Raw genomic sequence first — 22,420 nt, 5'->3', positions numbered from 1 at the left:
GACCTCTTTTCATATCTCGGTTTTCCATTATGATTGTAACCATGACAACCAACCCCAAGTGCTTGAAGTACCTTTCATGCATATATACAGTATAGGAAGGACCATGGAGAGAGTGGGGGAAAAGCAAGCCATTTTTCATCAAGATGATCATTGTCTCGCTTAAATTCATTCACAGTAGCAGTATACCAAGAGTTGTAGGGTGCTTTGTGTTCAAGGATGTTCGTCAAGTGAACTGCCATGAAAGAGAGAGAGTGAGAGAGAGAGAGAGAGAGAGAGAGAGAGAGAGAGAGAGAGAGAGAGAGAGAGAGAGAGAGAGAGAGAAATCCGTTTTCATTCAAATATGCTCTGAGCACACTGCTTCACTCAGACCATTCAGAAACCCAGAACGTTGTTCAAATGTGCTGTTCAGTTATTCAGAGTACTAAAAAAAAAAAAAAAAAAATCCCACTATGAGCAGTACAAGGAAAGTAAACAGCTACATTCAGAAATTAATGGGAGCGGATCGTGTGATCTTGCAACAGCATACCAGGACAATTAAATGTCCTCTTCATAACTATGCTGAAGTTTTTGTTTTGTTTAAAATGACTTAAGTTAAAGCTGCCCTATGTAGCAATTTGCCCCAAAATATATTTCCAATAGCCGTTTTATTTGACCATTTATGGCTCAAACATCTTCTAATTAGCAGATTAACACCAGCTGTTTACAATGGGTAGTCCTGTAAGCCTCCGGCCAATGGGGTATATTCCATGGAAGAGGCGGGACTGTTTTTGCACATCAGTTTGTTTCCGGTTCGGCTTGCGACGTGTGGACTGCGTCAAAAATACTTGTGCTTCCGACTTTGTGCCCCTCGGTTGCGCGTTCGCAACCCGGACCAGAAATAAACTGTTGTGCAAAATCACGTCCCGCCTCTTCCGTGGCATATACCCCATAGTTTTCAGACTGGATTCAGATTTGAATTTCCCGCCCTTGGCCTGTGGATCTGACATCAAGTGCGCATTGTGTAAGTAATTTCTTTCGGCCGCACGTGGCAGTAGCAATTCCAAATTAAATTTTCTGCATTGGGGAGCTTTAACCAGAATCTGATACAGATACATACAGTCCTGGTGGATTAATGCACATTTATAAATCTTTGTTGTGGAAACCAAAACCAAGTTGCCTACTTCCATACTTCCGGCGAAAATTGTATGTGTGCATTATATGTTTGATTCTTTGTAATTGTTTTCTTTGTAAACTACTGTTCTCTTGGCAGTTATTGTTGATTTGTATTGAAAATGTTTGAATTTGTTGCCATGTTTGTATGTCGTACAGCAAAAAAAAAAAAAAAAAAATCTGCTTAAGAAGAAGAAGATTATGATGACAAAGAAGAAGAAGATTACGACAGCAAACAAGAAGAAGGAGAAGATGAAGACGACAAAGAAGAAAAAGAAGATGAAGACGAAGAAGAAGAAGATGGTGATGAAGAAAAAGAAGATGAAGACGACAAAGAAGAAGAAGAAGAAAGTCTTGGCAAAGTCAAAAAATGTCAAAGTCTTGGCAACTTGGTTTTGGTTTCAGTTTCCACATTTATAGCCTCCATCCATCCATTTATCCAAAAATTACTTGCAAATATTACAATAAAGGCTCATTTACACACATTACTTGTGCATTTGAATCCTACTCTATAAAATACATTGTAAGGATCCTTTGTTTGGTATTGCCTCTGTAATTTGACCATTCTACAAATGCAATATATCACTAATTGACTTTCAATGTTGCTTTTAAGAACATTGAACTATAGCTAAAGCTATTCTGTAAATGTACTGTATCCCTCACTTTGTATGCCATCTATATCACCTTTTATGCATGGACATACCAAGAACCTTCTCCTGTGACTTTGCCGCATAAAATATTTTGACCAAAATATAAACACAAGTATACAAGTACAATCACCATGGAGAGAACAACTGACACTACCTGGAAAACTACTTAAATGTGGAGCCACTTCTGTACATAGTTGTTTCCGTTCATCATAATGACACACACTGACACCATGGAATGTAATTGCAAGTGCAAAAACAGTTCAATGTGATGCCCCCCCCCCCCGGGGACAAACGCTTGTCACAACAGGACCTCTCACATTTTTAAGGGCACGGACGTCACTCCCTCAAGTCATGACTGGCTCTCCAACACCAGTCAGTTTGTGCCCCTTCCACACTTTTGGATGCACTAAATTAACCAAAACATCTCCTCTCACCTATTTGCCTCATTTGATCGAATCGGGCATCCATAATTATGTAAGTGAAAAAGACGTGTGTTCATTACACAACGTGTAATTAAAGATAAGAAGAACCTTGACCCCATGCACCTCTTTTCCCCAAGTATACTTGTGTCTTCAAACACATTCTTCTTTGCTCTTGGTGGGCTTTGATTGGCTAGCACATGCAGGTACTGTATATAAATGGTCTCCATGTGAGAAAGCAGGTACTTTACGCCCTTCCAGAGACACATCATCTTCAAATTCTCCACACCAGAAAGAAGGTGAGACTTTAAATAAGACTGAAAATTAATAGTTAATTACTTTGTAATTTTCACATAGTTTATCTTTCTATTTTCCTTTATTAGCATTCAGCTATTAGCATTCTGCTTAGCATTCAGCTTTCAGCATTCCCACACAATTTCTGCTGAAATTGCACTTAGTCTTATGTTTTATGTTATGTTTGTTTTATGTTGTGTTTCTGTAGAGCGCTTTGTGACAGCTAAGGCTGTTTGAAGATGCTATATAAATAAAGATGACTTGACTTGACATAAAAAAAAAACAATAACAGTATTATATGTCTTATCTACAGTACAAATGGAGCGAGCTGTCGTCATGATGTGCCTATTTGTGGCTTGCTCGGCTGCCCCTGTAAGTCTGTCTTCACTTTAAAAAACGCCAAATATGTTTACATTTGTTCACAACGATGTGAATCCGCTTATTATTTGCCCATGTTCTCCTCCTGTAGGTTTTGGAGAGTCAAGGCAATGAGGTAAGTCATTGAACATCATGGGATGATAGATGCATGAAACAGCAGTGGTAATTGTCTCGATTGCACTAGCGAGTCTGAAGATGTCTGGTATTTCTCCAGCAGATCGCGGCGCATGCCAATGAGGCCCTGAGGTTGATGGAGATGTACAGGCTGTACCAGCAGCAGGTTTGAAAGCTTCATTTGAATACAAAAGAAAAATGGAAATCTGTTTGCAGCTTTCTGGTTTTCTTTTTCAGGGGATGTTGGCAAACCCTTTTCTTCCTCCAGCTGAAACGACTGGAGCAGATGCTGCTGATGAAGCTTCTCCAGTAAGACTCCAAACAATCAAAAGAACTGAACACATCTTGCTTAAGTTGTAAATTGCAAAAGATAGAAACCTAAACTACTGTCTGTGCATAAACTATCCAATCCAATCCATCAGCAATGTTTGTTTTCAAAATAGAAGTGCTGAGTTTTAATTATGACTTTTGAGATATGATTAATCTGATTTAATAGATTTGCCTTTGTTTGCTGAGGTTGCAAACAGAATCAGTAAAGGTGAATCCATCCATAGATACAGATATTTTTGATGATGTCACATTGAAATTATATTTACTATGTTTACTTGAAGATGCAACTGTATTCATTAGGGGTGTGAATTGCCTAGTACCTGACGATTCGATTCGTATCACGATTCACAGGTCACGATTCGATTCGATACCGATTAATCCCGATACGAATTTATAAGTCGATTGTTGCGATTTTTTTTCATTCAAATTTAGAAAATACTAATCAGTAAGCTTGTAGAGTGTAAGATTTATATGAAAATGTATTATTTATTTATCTGAAATTTCAGTCTTATAGAGGTTGTAATCTGTTTCATGTTTGAACAGCATTAAAATAAAATATTAAGGCTTAATGTTCCGTTCATATAACATTCTTCCATGCTCAAGGTGTGAATCCTAAAAAAAAAAAAAAAAAAAAAAAAAAATAAAAAAAAAAAAAAAATCGATCCTGCTGATTATTGAATCGATTCGAGAATCGCGCGATGTAGTATCGCGATATATCGCCAAATCGATTTTTTTTTTAACACCCCTAGTATACTGTAAATCTAACTATTTCTGAAATTATTGCGTATTAATAGTAAATATTTTGTCCACGCTGAGGCCGAGGAAAGTGTTCACTGCTGCATTCAATGCATCTTTTTCCCAATTGGAAACAGACATGTTAAATAATATTCATTTCTTCTTAAGCAGGTGGCTGTTGCACCGGCTCAGGCAGCCACTGCTGCTGCTCGTCGTCCTCCGGCTGCTGCTGAGCCGGTTGAAGATGCATCAGAAGAGGATGAGGTGACACGCTTGATTGACATATCGAATTATCGCCACTTCTTCGTATTGGTGCAAAAGATAAACGCTTAAAACATTTGGCATTCATGAAAAAGCCTTTAAAACAATGCTTGTGATTAAGATAGTAAAATGTTCTCAATTAGGATGCCCAGCCTGCCTCAAAAGCTGCTGCACCTGTTATCCGTGTGAACTCTGACGAGACAGAAGAGGAAGAGGAAACAGAAGAGGCGACTGCGGTCGAGGCTGACTCACCTGCAGCAGACCCCGCAACTCCTGCTGAAGTACCAGCAGTGGTTGATGCCCCTGCAGAGACTGCGGCAGTTGATGTGCCAGCTGTGGATGCCGCCCCAAAAACCGCTGAAGCTGCTGACGCGGCAGTTCGAAAAGTCGCCGGCACTGCTGAAATATAATTATAATAACCCCTGTATCAGCAAAAATGGTCGCTGTATAGTTTCAGTCCCAAAAAGTGTCACTGTCAAATATTTTTACAATCGATTAATCTATCGATTAGTAAATTGATGAATCAACTAATCGAATACTTCATATTAGTATAGTGATTTTAAAAAAGGGGGTTGATGTACTATGTTACGGGTTAGGTCATTGTTTTCCCAAGTAAAAACAGATGTTTGCAAATGTCTTATTTTGATTAAAACACAGAAGATCATCAGTATTTTTTTCATGTAGGATTCCAGAAATCAGTGGACAATTTTCAATTACAAAATGGAGCCAAACGATTACTTGATGATTATTAAAATAGTTGTCGATTAATTTGATAATTGATTACTTGTCAATTAATCAATTAATTTGGACAGATCTGATGAATATAGATGGAAGCGTATGTTTTGGGGGTGCATGTTGACATTGTGGAACCATATACAGTACTTCTAGTGTTCTAAACAAACCCAATATCACTTTATGTTATTTAAGTTACCATACCCTATTAAATAAAGATCAAATTCCATAAATGGTGGTTTCTATAGCTTTTACTCACACACTCACACAATCTGAAGGAAAAGGACAAAAGCATGTGACACATGCAGGCTTAATGCTAATTTGGAAAAGTGCATAATTATACATCATTATAGATAACCAGCTCTTTCTTTAATCATCAAGCTCCATGCATTATTTATTGAGAAATTACAAAAATGGGACGTTGTAATGGCAGCACGTGCCTTGTCGTCACGAGATCCAGGTTTAAATCTCATCACAGTGTGCAGTTTGCATCTTTTTTTCTATGCTTTTGTGGCTTTATGGTACTCCAGCTTCCTCCTATAACATGCATATAATTGTATTTGTTGCCCGGTAAAGCAAATAAGGTGAATCTATTTCATTTTTTTTGCTTTAAGGATCTCTTCTCTTGATTATGGGAGAAAATTCATATGGAAATTGAAAATTTTCTTCCCTTTAACTGTCGAGCATTTGCATTCACCAAATCCCTGCTTAAACCAGACTGTAATTTTGTAGTAAAATATTTGCTTGCTCATAGTTTCCTTAACTTGTGATTTTAAAGATGCCCTGTGGAGGAATTTGACCATTTAAGACTCAAACATCTTCTAATTAGTAGATTGACACCAGCTGTAGTGTTCACAATGGGCACTCCTGTAAGCCCCTAGTCAATAGTTTTCCGACTGGATTTGGGTTCAAATTTCCAGCCATCTGTCTGAGGATGTGACATGATGTGCACATTGTGTACGTGAGAAGGGAAGACAGTGAGCAGTTTCATTTTTAGGCCACAGGTGGCAGTAATGACTCAAAATGACATTTTCTGCATTGAACTGCTTTAAAGTCCCTTTTTTTGCTAGGTTGTACCCTGCCTCTTACCTGATGTTAGCTGGGATTGGCCCCAAGTGGAATTGGGAATGTTTGTCTCTCTATAGACACACCCCAACCACAGTCAGCTGGGTTTTGCTCCAGTTAACAGCGACAAACAAGGTGTAAAGAAAATTGTAATGTTGTCATTTAAACAGATGTTCAGATTGGTGTGACATAAAATACTGGACCGACAACAATTTCATTCAACACAGAGGAGATTTGCAAATGAGTTGTCACAGGCTTCAATATCAGGTACGACGTGTAGGGGTATTAAAAAAAAATCGATTTGGCAATATATCGCGATACTACAGCACGCAATTCTCGAATCGATTCAATAGGCAGCCGAATCGATTTTTTAACATCCATTTTTGATGGAAAAATATTCAACAAAACGTCTAACTTTCACACTTTAAGCATGGAAGAATGTTATATTAATGGAACATTAAGCCTGAATATTTTTATTTCAGTTCCTGTTTGTTAAATACAGTGGCTCACAGTTATAAAACTGAAGGTTTCAGATTAATAAATAATAAAATGTCATACAAATCTTACAGGGTACATGTACAAGTTTACTGAAAGGTATTTTCTAAATTGAGTAAAAAAATAAAAAAATAAAAAATCGCAACAATCGACTTATAAATTCATATCGGGATTAATCGGTATTGAATCGAATCGTGACCTATGAATCGTGATACGGATAGAATCATCAAGTACGAGGCAATTCACACCCCTAATGACGTGAGTGACTAATACATTTCTAAATTTCTAACTAGTCAAGATCAACAGCTGAGCAGCTATTAAGGTCCCTTACGACCACTAAGGTTTACCATGAAAGTTTATCGTTATAATGCCAAAAAACCGAGCAATCGCTTGCCAATATGAGTGATTAAAAATCAGTAGTTACAGCATCCTTCCTTGTTTATTTAAAGGTGCTGAGAACATGGAGGGAAAATGTGTCCTGAAGCAGCCAACAAGGAGAGACACTGAGTTGACAACCATTGCCCTGAGAGAAAGATAAAAAAGTAAAGGATAAAAAAAGAAAAAAGAAAAAGCCACTGCACTGCTCAACACTGCCAGGGGTTCAATACCACTTTCATCTCACTTCTTTAACTTAAAGAGGAGGAGAAGGTATACCTGATATGAAACCTCCCCTATCTGGCAACATCTAATCGGATCAGAGTTGGATATGGCTGAGAGTGCTGACAAAGCAGAAGTGTGTGTGGCCTTGTGTGTGGGATGACAAGAATGTTCTGGTGTTGCACATTTGAACAGAAAATATCAGGAGAAAAATAGAAGCTTTATCACTAAATGGGTTTCGGTACGTTGGTTGTCCACTTTCTGAAGGTATCTATCGCTGCACGGGGGCTACAAGGTGGACTTTGCCTCCTCTCCACTCAGCCTCCTCTAATCCTCCTAATCCTTATCAGGGTCGCTAAGTCGGTGTGACACTATTAATTTAGCCCCAGTGCTTTATATGTGTCAGTGTTCCATGTTGATATTTTGTCCAATTAGCTTCTGAGGACCTTCTTGCACATTCTGCTGCACATGTCAGTACTTCTTGCAGACAAGAAAATGGATTTGTTTGCTGGAGGACAAGGTAGGTTATTTATTTTATTTTTTTTTCATGAGCTGTCAAAAAAGAAATTCTGTTGTTTTTGTTTTCACATTGTCAGTTAATGGGAAATATAGGCTGGTATGCTTAACTCCAAATCAGGTGTGCAGTCATGAAAATATGAGGAACACTAATGAAACTTTTGGCCTAATTACAGAATTTAAATGTATTTTTTTTGCTCCAAAATCTAATTAAGTACACTTAATGGAGCAATATCTTACTTTTTTTTTCACTGTTTGACCCATTCATACATATTATACAGACAAAGGTAACCCCTAACCCTAATCCAAAGAAGCCAAACAAAAGGTGGAAACACTTTTTTTTTTTTTTTTTTTTTTTTTTATCAATAAAACAAAACTGCAAACAACTAGTGGCGGGAGTATCCATTTATGCTGCAATACAGTACATTACTAATTCCATATTTTACATTGTTGTAAATCTTACAATATCCATGTTTGAATGATACTTTGCAGTTCTGCAACTATGACCACGTCGGTGACCTCAATGTGACCCTTGACTCAGGACCATCAAGGAGGCTCAAAATGTAAGCGGATCTTTAAGTACATGTCAAGTAGGCGTCTTATTCTTATGAATGCACTTATTGACCTTTCACAAACTATATTTGCTGCAGGATTACACTTCATTCACTCGCCAATCACTTCCTCAACATGAACAACAGTAACAACAATGACGAGTAAGTACAGTTCTGGAGTCATGAGGAGAAAGTGAATCTCATGCTTTATTGGGAGAAGTTGGAGAAAAGTGATTTGATTTCATGTAAAAATAATTCACTGCTCACTGTGTAAGCAGAAAGAAGGAAAAACAAGAAAAGGGAGCAGATGAAAAGGAAAAACAAAAGGATGTAGATAAGTAAGTGTATCATCCATCACCACTAGAACAACGAATCAGGATAAAATGTTATTTAAAGTATTTAGTCATTCTGTTCTGTCTTTTATTATTTATTTATTTATTTATTTATTTATTTATTTATTTTAACAGGCCCAAAGAATTATTTGTCATCAACCCTGCTGGAAATCTTTATTACAACTGGCTCTTCATCGTAACATTGCCAGTCATGTACAACTGGACCATGATTATCGCTAGGTGACTGCTTTCACAATAGTTTTAGTAGCATGGTAGCCTAGCGTTATTTTTAAAAACATGTTTTATTAATGTGAATTGGGTAATCGTACAACAATCTGTTATAATTAGTCACCTGTGTTTCTGTTGCTCCTGCAAACAGGGCGTGCTTCGAGGAGCTGCAGCACAACTACATCCTTTACTGGGTTTTATTTGACTACACTTCAGACCTCATCTATCTGGCTGATATGTTCGTCAGGACCAGAACAGGTAGGGAAAAAAAAACAAAAAAAAACATGATCTACGATGGGCGAAACCCAAGCTGTCAAAATTTTGCGCTAGACTTGCGCTGGGAATGAAAATAGGGCCTGTAGAGTTGTGGGAATGTCAGCCATTTCCAGACAGTATTATTTGCTAAGAAAACGTACAGTTATCAAATATTTAGCAATGACAAGCATTTCACCATCGCTTCCGGGCGGAATCTCGGCTGACTGGTGACTCGGCTGTTCTCACGTCGTTCAAGCAGGCATCCTGCCTGATATCATGTCTTACAGTGCATATACAGTATCAGCTTGTATAAGCAGCTAGTGGCTAGCCTAGCTACTCACCAGGCTGTTTAATAGGCAAAATCTGCTCACATCTCTGGTGCTAATAGCTTCACACAGTTGAAGTTCCAACGAGCCATTATTAAAAATAAATAAATAAATAAATAAATAAATAAATAAATAAATAAATAAATAAAAACATGCGGGTTGTGGCAACAGGGAAGCCTCTAATTGTACATCATCATCAGTACAGATCAACAATATTGTGAAAGATGACGTCCATCCGAAATTTGTTTGACTAGTGCTGGGCCTGGCACATGCAATGTAACACAGTAAATTTCGTAGAGTAAACTTTACACTTGGAAGAGAGTAGAATATTTTTTTTTAAAATACTCAAGGGTTGAGGAACGATCCACAACCTTACGCATCTACAGTATGAGGTACAAGGATTCCACCGGCGATATACTGATACACAGTTGGAACGGTATGGCTCAGTGGGTAGATAGGCTGTCTCCCACCCTCAAGGTTCTGCGATCTTTCCTCAATCCTGGAGTGATTTTTTTTTGTGTGTGTGAATATTTTACTCCCTTGCAAATGTACAGTTTACTCTGCTTAGACTGAAGCCGAATATACATGTCTTTTTTAGAGTAAAAGCTTCTCTATGAAATTTATTGCGTATTCTTGCAAAAATAAATAAATAAATAAATAAATAAATAAATAAATAAATAAATAAATAAATAAATAAATAATAATTGGGGGAGTGGGATGTTGGTTCCCCTTTAAGTATATGAAATAAACAATAACCACACATTGACATTATGCACAGCCTCAGCCTTCTGGTTACCGAATCAAACAAGCAACTTTTATTAGCACATAAAATCAAGAAACCAAACTGAGTTAGATAAAAGTTGAGTGAAATGTATGAGGGGGAAAAAAAATGATGTTTCCAGTTTCTACTACAATGAAAGCAATAGGTCTGCAGCGCCTCTGCACGCCAATAAACACCAAGCTGCTGCGCATTTAGCATCTCAAGATTATTTATTTAAATATTAATGGTGTTCATTAGGCTGCTATATGTCATCCATGTGCTAATGCTTAATGGTGAACAAGCCAAATATCCTTCGACTGACTTTGTACCTCTGCAGGTTACCTTGAGCAAGGCTTGATGGTCAAAGATGAGAAGCTGCTCCGCGACTGCTACATCAAAAGCTTCCAATTCCGGCTGGATGTCGTCTCCATGGTGCCTACTGATGTTCTGTATCTCATTCTGGGTCTGGACTACCCAGAGATTCGAGTTAATAAGCTTCTAAGGATCGGTCGCATGATGGAGTTCTTCACGAAGACGGAGACTAAAACCAACTATCCCAACATCTTCCGCATTGCCAACTTAATCATGTACATTCTCATCATTATCCACTGGAACGCCTGCTTCTACTTCTCATTCTCCAAGTCGATTGGCTTTGGGTCCGACGAATGGGTTTACCCAGCTATTGACGATCCGGAGGAGCCTGCTTTTGGCCAGCCCATGCGGAAGTACGCCTTCAGCCTCTATTGGTCCACATTGACCCTGACCACAATTGGAGAAACGCCACCACCAGCCCTCGATTCTGAATTTATCTTCCATGTGGTGGACTTCTTAGTTGGGGTTCTCATCTTTGCCACAATTGTGGGAAATATCGCAACCATGATCTCCAACATGAACGCTGCCCAAGCCCAGTTCCAGGCTCGAATTGACAACATTAAGCAGTACATGCAGGTAGAAAATCAACTTTTTTTTTTTCAATTTCCCTCTGTTTGAATATAACTGATTGCATGAAACTATCAATTACAGGTTCGGAAGGTCAGCAAGGAGCTGGAATTACGTGTCATTAAGTGGTTCGACTACCTGTGGAACAATGGCAGGGCGCAGGATGAGCGTGAGGTGTTACGGTATCTTCCTGATAAGTTGAAAGCCGAGATCGCCATCCAAGTTCACATGGAGACTCTAAAGAAAGTTCGCATCTTTGCAGACTGTGAGGCAGGCCTCCTGATCGAACTAGTGCTCAAGCTCCGCCCTCAGGTCTTCAGCCCTGGAGACTACATCTGCAAGAAGGGCGATATCGGTCGTGAGATGTATATCATCAAAGATGGGAAACTCGCAGTGGTTGCCGATGATGGCGTTACGCAGTTTGTGGTGCTGGGGAGCGGGAGCTATTTTGGCGAGATCAGTATCCTTAACATCAAGGGCAGCAAAGCAGGCAACAGGCGGACAGCAAACATCCGCAGCATCGGATACTCAGATCTCTTCTGTCTGTCTAAGGATGACCTCATGGAGTCTCTAGTGGAGTATCCGGATGCGAAAGGCATGCTGGAGGAGAAGGGCCGACAGATCCTGATGAAAGATGGCCTGATCGACTTGGACCCGGCTAACATCAAGCCGGAGGCCAAAGAGTTGGAAGAAAAAGTCAACAGGTTGTACAGTACGATGGATTTGATGCAGATCAAACTGAAGAAGATTCTGGAGAAATACAAGAAAACCGATAAGACTCTGTGGCATCGCATCAATGACCTGGAGCGTCTGACCGGAGAGGAGATAGAGGATGATGACGAGGGGGAGGAGGATGTGAAAAAGGAGGACGTTCGAGTGGAAGAGGAGAAAATGGAAGATAAAGCTGGAGTGGATGAAGTAGGCGAAGAGAAAAAGGAAGAAGTGAGAGAAGAGGAAGAGAAGACTGAAGCAAAGCATGTGGAAGAAAAAGATGACGACCTCAAAAAATAATTAAAACTCAAGGTTTACACAAAATAATTTATTTCTGAATGGAACCTTGAACACGAGTGTATTTTATGTATTCAGATCAAACCGACAAAGAATAACTGCACAGCTGATGTAACCATGGAACTACATGTAATGCGCATGCATAACAACAATTTCATTGGTAAATCAATGGGCGTATTGATATTGGCATAAATATGTTATATGTATTGACAATTTGACATAACCACTGTAATTACTATCTCTTGTACAACCTCATCAATTCATATAATTAGTATTCATCTATAGTGTACAATGTTGTTATTAACCTGCAGTCAACCAGTGAGCACTATACAAAGGTCAGTACAATGTAAACTTGTGGAGAGAACAATAACGCAGTTTGAAACATTCATATTGAATTTTAGTATCAAAATTGGACCTAAACCTTTTTTTTTTTTTTAAGGTATATAAAATGGAATGCACAACTTCTAAAACACATTAACAGAAAGTGGTGACTCTCGCAATTTGCAAATAATTTTGTTACTGTAATCTAACCAGCAAAACACGTAATATTTCATTAAAAACAAATAAAAAATACATTGCCATGGTGTCAAAGGTAAGATTTAATCACTATATGCCTATAGTTAACTTTTGGAAGGGCTTAAAATACCGTGGTGTCATCCATTTAATTTGTGCAATACATTGTACCACAATCATTATTTGTGTACAGTTGTATTTTGACCAACAGTGCAACTGTTCAAAGTACAACATGTTATAGTGGCTTACAGTAATATTAGATACACCTTTTTAGGAATACAGCAGATGTCTTGTTTTTCATGTACACGTAGGCCCACTATGTTGCAGTATTTTAATGATCGGTATGTTGGTACATGGAGAGCTAAGTAATTTTTAAGTAGAACCGCTGGGATACATCATTATTTTTATAGGAAATCATTATTTTGCTCAATAATAGCATAAGCTTGCAACCCATGCGAGAATAAGCGGTTCAGAGAATGGATGGATGGATAATTGCATAAGCCCAAACAAGATTAACAGGCACTTTAATGCAAACTACTTTAAACTGATTTTACGGTCGCTAAATTCACAAGTGCATTTTGCATAAAAGACTTGAATAAGAACATAATCCTGTGTTGAAGGCAATATTACAACATTTTTAAAGAACAATTTTAAAGGTTTCATTTTATGTTTAAATGGTCACTAGAGCATCGCTAAAACGACAAATGTGATATTTATAGAGCAGCACAGTAAGCTAAACGTGTGGGAAGAAATTGCTATACATGACTATAGGCAACCGTGCAGTCAACTGGCTTCTTCATTGCTCATAAAAGCCTTAAACAATAGTAAAGTTACTCAGCAATCATTTCACAAAACCACCTCTAAGGGGAAATTTGAGAGACGTAAACAAATCACTGAATAATAGTCAGAGAACCCTGTGTGACGATCAACCATCTTTTGTGTTGGTCCCTGGGCGCTAATGACTAAATGCCATCAACACTTCTCATCACAAGCCCGAGTCAAATGATGGACAAAGCCAGCCCAAGATGAAAATAAAGCAATTTGGGGGAGCTGGCAAGAGCTGAATGAGTACGACTTTAAATTCGGTGGATTCACGGAAAGCAGCTTTGTGTCATCTATTGAATTGTTGTCATTTGTCCTGCTTTATAACAGGCTGTGGGTCCATTCGTCAAAAGATAGTGGCACGCAGATGTTCAATTAAATCCGACTGTAGGTGGTGAATTCAAACAATGGAGCAATTAAGGGGGATGTGACTGAGACATACTTCAGATTATTATTTATTTTTGCTCCTAGGCTTCCTAGAATCGGGTTATTTTGAGACCAAGTTAGCGAGTTCCCCGAGATGCGCTAGCTACAAGCGCGAGCATGTTTACTACAAGGCAGTGGATATTTTGCCGTGAATGGCTCTGATTGGTCATGCATGGTTTGTTGGCAGCTGTTTATACCCGCCATATGCAAGAAGGGGGCGCTGATGAGCCTTTAGATCTGAAGATGTGATACAACTGGGACAAACAGTGTTGCATGTCCATTGTAAAATAAAACAAAAAATAATAAAGTAAAGGGCTCCTCCCTTACTTTCAGTAGCCCCAGGAAATGCATCATTTTGAATTGCTTCTCTGTATGAAAAGTGTAAAAAAAAAAGAAAAAAAAAAAAGATTAGGGATCATGTCTCACTGCCTTTCCCATAATCAGCTGCCATCCTTTGAGCAAACTTCCATACATTCCATGTGTATCTGCAGCATACACTGCATTGCGCTAATATTCACGTCACGTACTTACTCCATGTTGTCATGAAGCCTGTAGAAAGGTGTTGTGATGGAGTACATGCCATTTATCCTGGGACATTTGCTGCTGATTTCCCAGAAGAGGTGTCTTCTGGGAATTAATTGCCCGAGTGGGTTTAACTCTGTCGAAGCAGTATAAGCAAAGAAACAATTACCAAAAAAATAGTATAAAAGGTTGTTTCATTAAGAAGAAAGGAAGTACTGTATTGCAGCTTTTCAACACTGTGAATGTTGCATTTGCTGTTTCTAGCTTTGGATGCTCGATTTCACCCCATGCCCCCCCGCACAATTCATCCTTAAATTAATTATTGTTATTCAATAAAGGGCTGACATGTATACACTCATGCTGTCCAGCAATATCCCTCCATTTTCTTTTCAATCAAACTCCTGCTTGTGTTTTGTGGCTGTTACAAAAGCAGTAAAAAAGGAAATTTTAAGTACAATGTTATGGTGACATTCCAGCACAAAGTCACAAAATTCATACCGGTGAGAAAACGCCATTTTATTCAGAAAAGGAAGTACCCTAAAGCTGCAAGGGCTTCTCTAAGTCTCCTTGTTTGGGAAAGACATACTCTGCTGTAACACTGTATGTGTGTGCGTGTTTGTGTGCGTACACTCAGCTCACTACACGATATGTCTGCTAAGATGAAGAGAAACAGCCACAATCTAATGTTTGCATAGTCCCTTAATCAAATCCGATCATGTCAGCGTATATACTTATGTGACTTTCAAAACAGGAATGGCGAGAACACAAAATGGATGAATTTGGAATGTAACCAAAATATTTGCGGATAAATATTTTAGCAGAAAAGGATCAACTGTGGTCATGGGTTTAGCTTTTTTTGTGGCTATGTTGTGACATCCAGTCCAAAGAAGGAGCCGCCTTTACAGTGGTGTAAAGGAAACAAGAGTAGTATAGTTATGGAACATGAGCAGACTCACATTCAAAGTATAAATAAACCAGAACAGTCAGAGCATTTTGTTTTAGCATCTAGCTTATTAGCAATTTGCTTTGTTTCTGATGGCAAGAGTTTAATATGTATACATTTCTCTATTAATTGTGTTTATTGTGATGTTGTTATGATTGTCCATCCATCCATCTTCTATCGCTTATCCGAGGTCAGGTCGCGGGGGCAGCAGCTTTAGGAGGGAAGCCCAGACTTCCCTCTCCCCAGCCACTTCAACCAGCTCCTCCAAACCGGACCCCTTCAATACCTCGGCTGCGCCTAGAAATTCTGTTCATAAAAATTACGAACGGAATCGGTGATAAAGGGCAGCCCTGGCGGAGTCCATCCCTCACTGGAAACGAATCCGACTTACTGCCGGCAACGCGAACCAAACTCTGAACACCGTATGAGGAGGCTCGGTACCCCGTACGCCTGAAGCAAGCCCCACATTTTTCATATTTGAACAACTCCATTGACCATATCTTTATATCAAACCAATGCTTACCATGGCCAACAAATTATTCCAAAATACTTGCATAGTATTTAAGTATTTTGTAAACACAGAAAAACTAGGGAATCGGATGTAACGATATCCAAACGTCACAATATGAACCTCACAATACGATATCACGATTTTGTGGAGGTTGTCAATATAGAAAAAGCTGACAATACTGTATCAAAACTGACGATATTGTACAAAAAAAGACCGAAAAAAAGCACAATATTGCGTTTTTGTATATAAAAGCAGCAATAACGAAACTAGCTTCGCCAGTCATTTTATATTGAATGTCTCGCCTATATAATTATATTTAGCTGAGGTCATAATTTGTGGAGAACCCAAACGTGTTACCTTCCCCTTCATCTGGCCATTAACATGGGTCTTAAAGATAGGTGGCCATAAAATGCCTAATTAAAATTAGCATATTTCTTCTTCTTCTTCTTCTTCTTCTTCTTCTTCTTCTTCTTCTTCTTCTTCTTCTTCTTCTTCTTCTATTTATTTATTTATTTATTTATTTATTTATTTATTTATTTATTTATTTATTTATTTGTTTGTTTGTTTGTTTGTTTGTTACTCTTTTTTCATATTTGCTTGGTATCCAAAAATCACTGCAATAAGATTTGATGCATTGGTGTGTCCTCAAATTCATTTATCAACAATTAAACAATTTCTGACAAAAATTATGTTGAACAGAAGTCAAGTATTATTATTAAAGCATATTTTCAGTCAAAGAATGTGCTGCAAGAAAAACATTATACAAATTTTATAAAAGAGTGCAGGGGAAAAGAAGCAGACATAAAAATAAAACATGTTCATCTGTAAGCAATCAATGCAGCACGTATCAGCAAAGACACTTCACTGAATCACAAATTTTCTTGATTGGCACTCTCAAAAGTCCTATTTCCTCTGTTAATGGTTCACAAATGCACCTTCATGATGGCTTGTGAGAATAGCAGGCCTTTAAGACGAATGACTGGACTCCAGCTGGTATAATTGAATGTGAAATTTCAGGGAGTGGAACATCATTCATGCAAATATATCTGAAACTGGGCATTTAAAAAAAAAAAAGTGTTGCCATGACAGTAAGACATGAGTAAGAGCGATATCAAACAAGTGGTTGACATCACATTATCAAAAGTAATTTGTATGTAATAGTAGAAAAACGACATGCAATGGGGCTTAAGATACTCACAGGCAATTTTCAGAGATGTTCGGGCCATTGCACGGCCAGCGCAGCTCTTTCCAAGAGAGGCTCCATCTGCCTGTGAGCGAAAAAGAAATTACACGCATGGCAGTTCAATTATAAAGACAGTGGTGAAACATAAGAATAAATCTCATGAGGTTCCCTTACTTGTGTTCACTGGATTTGATGGCACATTGAGTTTTTTTTTTTTTTTTTTTTTGGTACGCTGCATGTTCAGCTCCTTCCTGACTCATATTTTGCTTACCCGTTGATCATTAGTCCCGTGTATCTTCTAGTTTCCTCTTTCTGTTCATTTGGTGCTCAGGTCAATGTCAAAGTTAGTCACATGTAACATGCCTCGTGCTCCAAGCATCTCAGTTGTATGTCCAGCGCCCTTGTTTGCCTTTTATTTCTGTGAAATAAATATTCCACAGGCACCTTCTTGGCTGGTGTTCACCTGCTTTTGTCGCCTCTGCACCACGCCGAATCGTGACACTTCGTGGTGGCAACAAACTGATTGTTAATTTGCATACTGTGCTCCCGTTGGTGCCAAAGTTACGGTGTAATGAGGTGCTCGCATTCCATATCAGTGGAAACACATTCGTCACAAGGTTAACCTATGAAATTATGTGTTTAATTAAATGTTCTGTCCGACGCTTCGCTGCAACGTGGTCTTCAATTATGTCTCACCTCACACACGCGCAGACAAACAGGGACATCACGTCTGAGCACCAAAACGTCCCACTGCACTCTGAAGTGAAAGAACTGTACTGCCACAAAATGCCTTCACATAGCTCATTAATAGGAACATCATCTTCTGATGTTAATGTCCACTGTCCTGACTAATTGAAAAATAATTGAGAGGTAATACTTTTTGGTTGGCCAATCAATGGATGGCCTTGGTCCAGCTGCACTCATCAAGAAGTGCAACCTACGTTGTGACGCACGCCATAAAAGCTTCCGGGAAAAGAGCTGATGACAGCACTGCAGCTACTTCTCTGACATTTCATACAGGGAAGTGGTGACATTTCAATGAGAAAACAACAATAATTACCTGATGGCAATCGGGCCAGTCAGGAAAAGGTTAACTCATTCACTGCCATTGACGGAAAAAGACGTCAAATTTTTTTGCTGGTCTGGCAATGAATGTGTTAAGCACAGCCTCTGTGATATGAAGTGGGCTGCTTTCACAATGTTCTGACTTACTTTGATACTTCATTGGATCGTAACACTTGTTAAGCCACAGAATGTTTGAAGTATCACTTGTTTCATTCATCTTTGTCTTCCATAAAAAAGTAAGTTTTGTTTTTTGATCAAATTGAAACCCTTATATTTCTGCTTACAAACAAACATGCAAACAACTGATTAACTAAAGTTTACAAACAGATTTGAAGATAAAAATGAGACAAGGCAGCTGGACACTAGCCTCATTCACAATGATAGACATATAGAGCTGAATCCACAAAACCTAACTGAAAAATATTGCATCTACTTATTCGACTCTGATGTGCAGGATCACTGTATGAAAGAGGCTACCATGACAGCTTTTTAATGGTTAGAGTAGATGATAATACTTTTATGATTGCCATTAGGATGAATTATGTGTACTCGTAGAATAGTAGGGCTGGTATAAAATATCAGCACAATATAATGTATTATCTCTCTGTTATCTTTCATGGTATAACTGTGATATTTAATTTTCAAAGTACAATGTTACCATTCTGCTATTTTTTAGATTTTTAAGTGATTGTTTTTTGTAGGTTTCTACAATATGGATTCTGATAGGAGCTTTGTCCAGTGGTTGTTGTTTATTGTTTTTTTTGTTTTTTTTTTTCATTTTAATTATTTATTTCCAATTCATGTGATGTTTTTTCCGTGACAACATTTCAAGAATGGAGCAAGCTATTCTTGTATCAGTATGTATTTGGTAGAATTTTTTCTTATTTGAGATGCCTCCCAATCAAATAAGTTTTGAGGGATCTTGCAATGGTGACAAGTATTTAAATTACAGAATCAAAAAAAAAAAAAAAAGAGTAAACAGATTGGCAGTTCCAGCAGTTGTGAAAGTAATCATCTTTTGAATATATTATGCAATGTGAGCAGGTGTCTGTGATTGCCAGTCTCATTTTGTAAATTTTGTATAGAGTGTTCTGTGTATTATCTTATACTGGAGTTTGTATTCCAGTGAGCATTTGGGACTGTTATGGAGTGGTCTGTGTTCAACAACTGCATGTTTACAATTTTTATTTTATTTATTTATTTTTTTGTTGTACCTATGTCGTCATTGTGTAGTTGTGTGCCAGTTTAAAGGTTTTTTTTCAGCCCTAGTCTTTATTAGAGTGGTGCGATAGATTTCTGGTTTTAATTAATCTTCAAATGCTATCTGTATTTTTGATAAATCTTGTTTGATTGAGATGTGTTTGAGAGTGGATGATGGTTTCTAATCTAGTGGTTAGAGGTATATTGAGGATTTTTAAAACCGTATTATTAGTGATAATAATAGCTCAAGTTGAGTTGGGTCTTTGTATGTGGTGGAATTTGTGAAAATGAAATCGCACGTTTGCCTCAGATTTCTGAGGATGTGGATTCAAAACAGAGTATGCATGATTCTGCGATGTGAGTGTGAATGGTTGTTTGTTTATATGTACCCAGTGAAAAGAGTTCAAGGAGCAGGCTCGCAACCCTATTAAGGTTGGCAGAGCAGAGGTATGGATCGATGGAATTGATAAAGATGTAGAGTAGTTTGTATTTCTTATAGAAGTCAGTACAGCAGGGGCTGTGAAATGCGCCAGAAGTGTTTATAAAATGCAACCGCAAACCCATTGGGTCCTTGTGATGTATTATTTAGCTTTAGAAGTGAGCCTTTGTAGAACTCATGAAGAGTTATTGGTGAATTCATGGCACCTGTATCTAAGTTATTTGACTAGTCAAATAAGATCTTGTTGCAAAGCACTCTTTGCTATAGTATATCTGGAAAATGTATTGTATTTCGTTTGCATTTTGAGTGCTGCGATTGGCTGGTGGCCAGATCAGGGTGAACCATGTCTACTTGCCCATTGACAGCTGGGATGGATTTTGAGTAGTTTCACATTGTGTATAGCTGGTAATATTGCATATTCCTTTTGTACATGAAGAGACATGATGGCCACAAAATGGCCACATATCAGCAGCTAGCAATCAGAGGAAGGACAACTGTAGCACAATCAGAGCAAAGTTCATTTACATGTTGAATATTTTTTTTTTATATTAATCAGATAATAGCTTGTCCAAATACACATTTTTTAAAAACTGGAATGGGACTTTTGAATTGTGCTTGTGAATTCTGTAGGTCTTTATTTGTTTGCTGATGTGGATTATTCGAGAGTACATTATGTTTGTGTATTGCTTGGAACTTGGATGGATATTCTGTTTGATTTTTTTATTCTACTGCCTGTATTTGAAATTTTGGATGAATCGTTCAGTTTTACAAAGGATGTCCAGTCTCTCTGATTAAGAGTTGTAAAATCTGGAGCTTGGTTTATGCCTAACGGTTTATGCACAGCTCTGGTGCCACCACACCTGTCCACGCAGCGTCCCCATGGTCTAAATTTTCAGCATCGCGCACCCACAAAAATTAGACGTTGACGGTGAAAAGCATGGCGGAAAAGCAAGCGCTACTACTGACAACAGTGTGTGTTTTTTATATAGGTTAATAGTGGATGCAAGCCACACACAGTACGGTATAAATGCTGCAAAACTTGTGTTTTCCTGAATCTGCACATCTTATTTCCACACTGAATATACATGTGTCAACCATAAACCAAGCTGAAGGTTTTGAATGAAAACAACATTTATTATAATAGTGGATTCAGTACTAATAGTGAGAAATACTGGAGTATGGTGGCTGATAATATTTTAATTTTATAGCTTCAGATACCTTGGACAGAACTCATTAAAAAGAATTTTATTCAAGTGGATGAGCAGTTTTGTGGAGAGAAATAGCAGTACTGTCTGGAAGATTAAGTTCTTGATTTCTGTTCCAAGGTTATTTAGTTCGATTTCTGGCATGCTGGAGAAAATCTGATTGTAATGCAAGCTTCATAAATGCAAATACAAAGTAGTTTTATGTATACAGCAAAGATAATAGTTTTCTCAAGCAACTGTTGCCACTTCTTTGGTGAGTGTTTCAACTGATGAACGAAGTGATTTTTGACGCAGTGTAAAGTGCTTTGAGCACCATAGGAGCTATTTAAGCTCAGTCCATTTAATATTTTTTTTCTCCTATGGAGATAATGTGGTTGTGTGCGAATTCAAGCCTCATCCTGAGCTCCTTTATCTCTTTGTGAAGTGGAATGAGAAGGTTGAGATATTTATTGATGCTGCAGCATCTGTGTGACCACTGATACCCACACTCCTGTATTCTGGTACTACAATAAAAGCAATCCAAGGAAAGAGACGTTTAAATGAGCTAATATTATTCTGCCATGTAATAGAATAGAAATACACAAGCAGAAATAAACAAAAATGGTGAAAGCAGTGCAATAATAAACTTCTGGAGCAAGGAGAAAACGACTTCTTTATTAATGTGGTGAGTGATATGAAAATAATGTCTTATCGATGATACATAATAAAGCGGAAATGACATGTATTTGCGTCATAGCGCTGTCCATGTGTCGCGGTTTAGAGACGGGCGTTGATCACATTACCATGTAACGAATTTCTCTGGTTATTCTGAATCTTTCAGAAACCAGAATTTTGTCCTAAACCCGAATATTGACTGCAGGTAGTGACTGTTTTTCAGAATGCAGTGATGATTGGCACACAGCACAAACCTCATCAATTAAATTGTGGTTCACTGCTTCCTTTGTGTTTTTGAATGGAAGCAACAGTTACTATGCCACCTGTGCTACACCGTGTGCAGCAATTCATGACTCTTATTCATGAAGATGACGTCCATCCTGCCTGCTGCTTTTTTTTTTTTACTCAGACCTGCGGTTCAGTAAAATAAAAGTACTGCCCAGTGCCCAGCAAGCCATGATGTAGCGTGAAAGCATAATGGAGTTGTGCTACTTTTTGAAACACAAAGGCAAAGACAGGTCATTGTGACTCACCAGTGGTTGAGATTGAAAAGGGTCAAAAGCAGCAGGGTGGCATTTTCAACCTCAAGAGGGAATAAGCGAATGTTTTCAACTGAAAATAACGAAAACGGTGATGTAGTGGCAATTTTTCTGTTTTGGTTCTCGTGCAGGTTTAGCGTTAGGGTTATAAATACAGGATATATACACATGAACTCCTTCTCAATCTACACCTCTGGGCTTTTGTTAATGTGTGGTGGTGATTTTTTCCTAAAGCCTGTATTTTGCCATTTTGTGTTTGTTTTG

The 22,420-nt window shown here is 38.2% G+C and overlaps 1 protein-coding gene across 2 annotated transcripts; it reads left to right on the top strand.

The window, feature by feature from the left end:
* The first annotated feature begins 7,457 nt into the window (after window positions 1-7,457).
* On the top strand, window positions 7,458-14,767 carry cnga1a (cyclic nucleotide gated channel subunit alpha 1a). Of its 2 annotated transcripts, none has more exons than XM_077525130.1 (8): window positions 7,458-7,739; window positions 8,228-8,298; window positions 8,386-8,448; window positions 8,562-8,624; window positions 8,754-8,858; window positions 8,998-9,104; window positions 10,525-11,135; window positions 11,211-14,767. In XM_077525130.1, coding segments are annotated over exons 2-8 (1,878 nt in total). In that variant the 5' UTR covers window positions 7,458-7,739; window positions 8,228-8,296; the 3' UTR covers window positions 12,138-14,767. The 2 variants fall into 2 exon arrangements, with proteins under 2 accessions (XP_077381256.1, XP_077381257.1); XM_077525131.1 differs by having other exon boundaries at window positions 7,460-7,739; window positions 8,565-8,624.
* The last annotated feature ends 7,653 nt before the right edge of the window (window positions 14,768-22,420 follow it).

The sequence above is a fragment of the Festucalex cinctus genome, chromosome 6 (genome assembly GCF_051991245.1).
Source record: "Festucalex cinctus isolate MCC-2025b chromosome 6, RoL_Fcin_1.0, whole genome shotgun sequence".
Lineage (NCBI taxonomy): Eukaryota > Metazoa > Chordata > Actinopteri > Syngnathiformes > Syngnathidae > Festucalex > Festucalex cinctus.
Note: the sequence above shows the minus strand (reverse complement) of the source record. Positions and strands in the feature narration are given on the sequence as shown.

Excerpts from the sequence above, each read along its gene's own strand:
- cnga1a (XM_077525130.1), top strand. Across the intron at positions 8,859-8,997 it reads TGGACCATGATTATCGCTAG|GGCGTGCTTCGAGGAGCTGC; the intron begins GTGACTGCTTTC and ends TCCTGCAAACAG. Across the intron at positions 9,105-10,524 it reads GTTCGTCAGGACCAGAACAG|GTTACCTTGAGCAAGGCTTG; the intron begins GTAGGGAAAAAA and ends GTACCTCTGCAG.